Source organism: Marmota marmota, unplaced genomic scaffold, assembly GCF_001458135.2.
Source record: "Marmota marmota marmota unplaced genomic scaffold, marMar, whole genome shotgun sequence".
In the NCBI taxonomy this organism is placed as follows: Eukaryota; Metazoa; Chordata; class Mammalia; order Rodentia; family Sciuridae; genus Marmota; species Marmota marmota.
In genome coordinates, this window is record NW_026000137.1 from 5686222 (window position 1) to 5694229 (window position 8008).

The following is an 8008-nucleotide window of genomic DNA, read 5'->3' on the forward strand; positions in this document are numbered from 1 at the left end:
CATATGGTAATTACATATTTAGTTTTATTAAAAATCTCTGAACTGTTTTCCAGAGTGGTTGTACCATTTTATATTCATACCAGTAGTGCATGCATGAGTGATGCTGTCTTTGAATGTTTACCAGAATTTATTGCTGCCACTGTTTTAATATACACTATTCTTATGAGTATAGTAAAATATCATTGTGGTTTTAATTTGGTTTTCCTAAAGGGAAATAAAATTGAATAGCCTTTCCATTTACTTATTAGCCATTTACATATACTCCTTTACAAAAAACTTATTAATTTCTAATTACTATTTTTAATATTGAATTCCAACAGTTTTTAAAGTATATTTTAGTTACTCTCAGATATGTAGTTTGTAAACATTTTTTCCAGTCCATAGCTTGTTTTTCTACCCTCTCAGGATCTTTTGCAGAGAAAAATTTTAATACTGATGAGGTCTAATTTATTTTTCCTTCTATGGATCTTGCTTTTGATACCAAGTCTAATAACTCTTTGCCTAGTCTAAGGGCCAGAAATTTTCTCCATTTTCAAAAGTTTTATTGTTTGCCATTTTACATTTAAGCCTCTGGGCCATTTTGTGTCAATTTAAGCATGTGTGGTTCTAGAAAGATAACTTGACATTTCTAAAGGTGATGATAGGAACAATTCATTTATGGTATTCATCTCACATTTAGGATTCTAGTGGATTAAACTGAAGTACAGCTTAATTAGTTTTGCTTTTATATTCTGCTACAATTAGAAATCACTCACACAAATAATTTTAAAATTATGTTGGTTAGCCTTACCAACTTTTAAGAGATAGGTGTTGACTTGAATCAAATATTGAATTTGATATGAACAGAAAATCTTTAGACTTCAGTTTCAGCTGAACTTTAGGAAATTAATTCACATGATGTATATCACAGCCCAAGCTCTGCAAACTTATCCAACTCAATTTGCAGCTTTTCACTCTGTCCTAAGCCTAGAATTTTTTCTAAAAATCCAGCTCCACAAAAGTTCTATACAAAGATTTTTCTTTCTTCCATATATCTCACTTTCTTCTCTCTCTTCTACCTTGTTTCCACAATTTCTCTATATTTTGATCTTTCAGAGCATCTTATGGATACTATGAATTTGGTCCTTTTCCCTTAAACTAAGTACTGTATAAAAATATTTTCTCTCTCTGTATGAATTATTTTACGGAAGGAACAAAGCTGATTTTATTTGATTTTCCATAGTTTTAGGCACAGCAGATACTCAGTAAATATTTAAGTGAGTATTCATTATTATAGTATTAAAAGAGAATAAAATAGGATTGGGGCTATATCTCGGTAGTACAGAGCTTGCCTAGCAGGTGCAAGAGCCTAGATTCAATCCCTTGTGGGGAAAAGGATGTCTCCACAGGAGTCATAGGAACATTACAAATTTTTTAAACTTTGAAATTCTTAGCATTGGACCTTTTGAGAACTCCATGGATATCAGATCAAATGGTATTATAATAATGGTAGTAATTCAAGAACTTGTCCAAATTTCTGTCACAGAATATCATTGAGAATGAAAGTCATTAGTTTTCTAGTTTAATTTTAAAAATAAGACTTCTATTAATTTGGAAATATATTAAATTGACAAAAGTCTTACTATAAAAAAGAGCTGCGGATGTATCTTGATGATGGAGCATCCCTGGATTCAATTCCTCTATCACACAAACAAAATTTATACACACCCTAAAATTTATACACACACAAAAGTCACACACGCACAAATCTCTCTCTCAACCCCCCCTCCCCACACACCAGTAGCAAGTTTTCTGGGTTGGGATTTTATCAAATTTATTAATGTCTAACTTGTAGAAATATGAAACCAGAGTGGGAGATAAAGGAACTCAGCTCTCAGGAGGTCAAAAACAGAGGATTGCTATTGCCCGGGCACTCGTCAGACAGCCTCAAATTCTGCTGTTGGATGAAGCGACATCAGCTCTGGATACTGAAAGTGAAAAGGTTTGGTCTCCACTTTATGCCTTACGAAGTTAATGAAATGGACATTTAAAAAAAATCTCAGCTATGAAAAAAAAAGAGGGGGAAATTAACACTGAAATTCAGACAATGGTTATTTTGAGATAGTAAATATTTCATAATTTTTTAAAATGATCACATATTACTTTTATAAAAAGAAAACAAGCATTCAAAAGAAAGCTGAATTAATCACTTTTTAGCACATTAACTATACAATGAAATATACTCAAAAAGGAACCAAATAAAATGATATGGAGATTAATTAGAAAATTTAAGTAATTAATATTATTTAAATCATGGGAATCCATTTGTAATTAAAATGTAGAACATAACTATATGTAGATTAATATCAAATATGTAAAACATACATGCATAAAACCAAAGATGCAAAAAGAGTAGAAAATAAATTAAAACAGTTGACTTGCTAGGATGGCAACATTTTAAAATGCCCTTTAATGTTAAAATTTGTACAATTTTCAGGACAGGGATTGTGTCTGATTTATTGACAGGTTGTCCAGGAAGCCCTGGACAAAGCCAGAGAAGGCCGCACCTGCATCGTGATCGCTCACCGCCTGTCCACCATCCAGAACGCAGACATGATCGTGGTGTTTCAGAACGGCAAGGTCAAGGAGCAGGGCACGCATCAACAGTTGTTGGCACAGAAAGGCATTTATTTTTCAATGGTCAGTATCCAGGCTGGCACACAGAACTTATGAACTCCTGTTATAGTACCTCCTAAAAATAAATTCAGATCATTCAACAACTTTCTGACTTGTAAAAGAAGTTTCTAGTTTAAGTCATTAAATATAGGTTTATTTTTGCTTCACATCAATTCAGATTATCCAATTTGGTGTTCAGTATTACAGCATGTGAAACTTGAGAGTTGGAAGTAGCAACTGTCTTGAAGTATAGAACAGCAGCTTAGCTTAACCTGAGTAATCAGTCACACCAGAGGGAAGAACAAAGTTCGGTGTAGAATTAACATGTCACAGAAATAGGGAAAATTCCAAAGGTCCTGAAGAGGTGAGTAGATGACAGGGTTGTTTGGGAAGAAGTTTTTCAAGTACAAAGGAAAAATAAATTGCTCAAAAGTCTAATCATTCTTTTGTATATTTTCAAATCATTCCATTGTAGAATATAAGGGCTTTTATTTTCCATTTTTTTTTTGTTAATGCATGTTGATTGCACATATTAATGGGGTTCACTGTGATATTTCCATACATATATGCAATGTGCATGGACGAAATTCAATCAATCACCCTTTTCCACCTACATTCCCGCCACAACCCTTCCCAATCCCTAGTGGTCACTATTTTACTTAAAGGTGTACTCTTCTCACCTTCATGTGAGAGAAAACATGTGGTACTTGTCTTTCTGTATGGCTTATTTCACTTCACATAATGTTCTTCAGTTCCATAAACATTGCTGCAAATGGCAGGATTTCATTATGGTTTATGGCTGAATAATACTCCATTGTGTATATGCACCACATTTTCTTTATCCATTCATCTGTTGATGGGCATTGAGGCTGATGGACAGATAAACACAGGTGCAATAAACATGGGCACACAAGTGTCTCTTGGGTATGCTGGTCTTACCTCCTTTGTTTGTTTACACAGGAAAAAGGTAGCTGGTTCATATGGTAGATCTATTTTGAGGAACCTCCATATAGTTATCTATAGTGGCTGAAATAATTTACATTCCTACCAACAGTGTATGAGTTCCTTTTTCTCCATATCCTTGCTAGCATTTGGGTTTTCTGTTTGTTTATAATAGCCACTCTAACTGGGGTGAAATGGAATATCATTGTAGTTTTGACTTTCATCTCTCTGATGGTTGATGATATTGAGCATTTTTTCATGTTTGATTATTTTAATTTCTTCTTTGTAGAAGTGTCTTCAGGTCATTTTCCAATTTTAAAAAGTGGATTACTGTTTTTGTTTGTTTGTTTGTTTGTTTAGTTTTTGAGTTCTTTTTTTATTCTGAATGTTAATCCTCCATCAGATGAACAAATGTTTTGGCAAATGTTTTTTCCCTTTCTGTCGATTCTCTCTTCACTGTTGTTTCCTTCATTGTACAGAAACATTTGTAGATTTTTGCTTTAGTTTCCTGTGTTTTTTCCTATCCAGAAAACCATTGCCTGTACCAGGGGGTTGAAATGTCTCCCCTGTTTTTTTCCTAGCAGTTTCAGAGTCTCAGGTCAAACATTTAGGCCACTGGTGTACTGGGAGTTGATTTTTGTACAGGGTGAGAGAGAGAGGAATCAAGTTTCAGTCTTCTGCATGTGGAGATCCAGTTTTCCCTGCACCATATGTTGAAGGTGCTGTCCTGTGTCGAGTGTATTTTTTAGTGTCTTTGTTGAGATAGGGTTGGCTGTGGATGTGAGATGATTTCTGGGATCTATATTTTGTTCCACTGGTTTGTGTGTTTGTATGAAGAAATGGTATTTTGATGAGGATTGCATTCAATTGTAGATTACTTTGGGTAGTATGTATATTTTTAGCAACATATACATACTAGTTTTTAAAATTTTTCCAACCCACAAACATGGGAGATCTTTCCATTTTTTTGTTTTCTTCAAATTCTTCCATCAGTGTTTTATAATTTTCATTGTAGGGCTGGGGATGTGGCTCAAGTGTAGCGCGCTCGCCTGGCGTGCGTGCGACCCGGGTTCAATCCTCAGTACCACATACAAACAAAGATGTTGTGTCCGCCAATAACTAAAATAAATAAATAAATATTTAAAAAAAAAATAATAATTTTCATTGTAGACGTCTTTCATTTCCTTAGTTTACTCCTAGGTACTGTATTTTTTAATGAAGTTATTGTGAATGTGATTGCTTCTATGATATCTTTCTCAGAAAATGTATTATTAATGTATAGAAAAGCCAGTGATTTTGTATGTTAAGTTTTGTATCCTACTTAATTCATTTACAGTCTGATAGTCTCGTTGGAATCTTGAAGTTTTTGCTTAGAATCACATCATCTGAAAACAAGGATAATTTCTTAAAATTTTTTTTTTAGTTGTAGTTGGACACAATACCTTTATTTTATTTATTTATTTTTATATGGTGCTGAGAATCAATTTCAGGGCCTCATGCATGCTAGGCAAGCACTCTACTGCTGAGTCCCAACCCCAGCCCCAAACAAGGATAATTTGACTTTCTCCTTTTTTTATTTATATGCCTTTTATTTATTTCTCTTGACTAATGTGCTTTGGCTAAGACTGCTAGTACTATACAGAAAAAGAGCGGTGAGAGTGGCATCCTTATTTGCTCCTGATCTTAGAGGAAATGTTTTCAGTGTTTTCCAATTCAATATGATGTTTTGTGCATTTGTCAATTATAGCCCTTATTGTGTCAATTATAAGTATAGATCCTTCTATGCTTAATGTGTTCAGGGATTTTTATCATGAAAGGATGTTGAATTTTATCAAGTGCTTTTTCTGCATCTGTCAAGATGATCATATGATTATTATTTTTTATATAATTGATGTGATGTATTAAGTTCATTGATTTGCATATCTGAACAATCCTTGTAACCCTGGGATGAAACCCACTTGTTAATTGGTAAGATCTTATTGATGTGCTGTGAAATTTAATTTTCTACTATTTTGTTGAGAATTTTTGCATGTGTGTTCATCAGCAATACTGATCTACAGTTTTTTGGTTGGTTTGTGGTGTCCTTGTCGGGTTTTGGTAACTGGGTACTGCTGGCCTCATAGTTTCATCACTTGGATGAAATCCTTCCAATTCTATGAAATAATTGGCATTAGTTCTTTAAAATTTGATAAAGTGAAGCAGTGAAACCATCAGGTCGTGGGCTTTTCTTTGTTGTGAGACTTTTTATTCCTGATGCAATCTTACTTGTTATCAGTCTATACAGGTTTTTTTATGTCCTCTTGGTTCAATTTTGATAGGTCATATGTGTCTATAGAGATTTATCCATTTCTTCTCAATTTTCCAATCTCTTAGCATATAGTTTTTTATAATGATCCTTTGTATTTATACAGTATCCATTGTAATGTCTCCTTTTTTATCCTCTGTTTACTTGGGTCTTCTCTTTTTCCCTGGTTATTCTAGCTAAAGATTTCTGGCTTTTGTTAGTCTTTTCAAAGAACCAATTATTATCTTTTGTACCAATTTTAGTTTTTCAATTATTTCTGTCCTGACCTTTATTTCTTTCCATCTGCTAATTTGGAGTTTGGTTCCTTTTTTGCTTTTCTATATCCTTGAGATACATCATTAGGTTGTTTATTTGAAATATTTCCATTTTTATTGATGATGGCACCTATTGCTCTAAACCTCCCTCTTAGTACTGCTTTTGGTCTTTTGTGTTTGTTATCATTTGTTTTAAGATATTTTAAACTTCCTCATCTGACTTTTTTTGACCCATTGTTTGTTCAAAAGTGTGTTGTTCAGTTTCCATGTATTTGTGTAATTTGTAAAATCTTTTGTTTTTGACTTCTACTAGTTTTATTTCATTTTGATCATAAAAGATACAAGAATTCATCTTTCTTTTTAATTTAATACTTGTTTTGTGGCCTTATAGTCTATTCTAGAGAAAGTTTCATGTGCTGATATATTTGTATTCTATAACTGTTGGATGAAATATTCTGTAAATGTCTATTAGGTCTATTTGATCTATGGTATAGTTTAACTTCTGTTTCTTTGATTTTTGGAGGGTGAGGTCTGTCCATTTGTTTTATGAAACTGGGTTCTCCAACATAAGGTGCATATAGATTTATGATGATTACATCTTCTTGATAAATTGATCCCTTGGTCATTATATAGTGATCTTTGTTTCTTCTTACAGTTTTTATTTTTAAGTCTATTTTGTCTGACATATATGTAGCTACTGCTATTTGCTTTAGGTTTCAATTTTCTAGGAATATAATTTCCCATCCTTTCAACTTTGTCTGTTTTTACTGGTGAGGTGAATTTGTTGTAGGCAGTATATTATTGGGCTTTGTTTCTTATCCATCCAACCAGTCTGTATCTTTTAATTAGAGAATTTCACCTATTTAAATTCAAGGTTATTATTAATGAGTAAGGACTTACTCCTGTCATTTTGTTGATTTTCTTCTAGTTGTTTGAATATTCTTCATTCTTTCTCTTCTATTCATTTTTTTTTTGTGGTTCAGTGGTATTGCTGATGCTTGATTCTTCTCTTTTGTGAATCTACTTTTCTAGTGGATTCATATTTTCACTTGCTTTCATGATGGTCATTCTATTTCTTTCACTTCAAATTCCCTTAAGTATCTTTTAAGTCTTGGTCTGGTAGAAATGAATTCCCTCAGTTTTTTCTTATTAGAAAAACTTTATTTCTTTATTCCTGAAGGTTAGCCTTGTTTGGGATAGTATTGTTGGTTAGCAGTAATTTTATTTCAAGACTTATAATGTGTTATTCCTTTCCCTCCTGCTCCTTAGGATTTTCACTTGAGAAATTTGCTGTTAGTCTAATTTGAATACCCTTAAATGTGATCTGGTATCCTTGCAGATTTTAGAATATTTTTGTCTTATACTTTTGACAGTTTGACCATAATAACTTTAAGTAAATATCTTTTCTGGTCACATCTATTTGTCCTATAAGCCTTTTTTTTTAGAGAAAGAGAGAAAATTTTTTAATATTTATTTTTTAGTTTTTGGTGGACATAACGTCTCTATTTTATTTTTATGTGGTGCTGAGTATCGAACCCAGCACCTGGCACATGCCAGGTGAGCACGCTACCGCTTGAGCCACATCCCCAGCACCCTATAAGCCTCTTATACATGGATGTCCATATTTTCCCCAAGATTAGGGAAGTTTTCTGTTATTATTTCATTGCACAGTTTTTCTATGCTATTAAATATTTTGTCCTCATCTTGAGTTATTCTAAAGAGGTGGATATTTATGGGCTGGGGCTGTAGCTCAGTGGTAGAGTGCCCGCCTCACACATGTGAGGCACTGGGTTTGATCCTCAGCACCACATAAAAATAAATAAAGATATTGTGTCCAACTACAACTAAATAT

At 33.2% G+C, this 8008-nt stretch overlaps 2 protein-coding genes across 10 annotated transcripts in view; one reads left to right on the plus strand and one right to left on the minus strand.

Annotated features, from left to right (window-relative positions):
• Abcb4 (ATP binding cassette subfamily B member 4) overlaps window positions 1–8008 on the plus strand; it is an 81168-nt gene that overhangs the window by 65972 nt on the left and 7188 nt on the right. For all 5 annotated transcript variants that reach the window (XM_015502349.2, XM_015502350.2, XM_048785454.1 and 2 more), the window contains 2 exons: window positions 1835–1981; window positions 2506–2679. In XM_015502349.2, the coding sequence (XP_015357835.2) occupies window positions 1835–1981; window positions 2506–2679 (321 nt within the window). The remainder of the gene's footprint in view (window positions 1–1834; window positions 1982–2505; window positions 2680–8008) is intronic.
• Window positions 1–8008, minus strand: part of Crot (carnitine O-octanoyltransferase) — a 63460-nt gene that overhangs the window by 7849 nt on the left and 47603 nt on the right. The gene's annotated exons all lie outside the window — the stretch shown is intronic.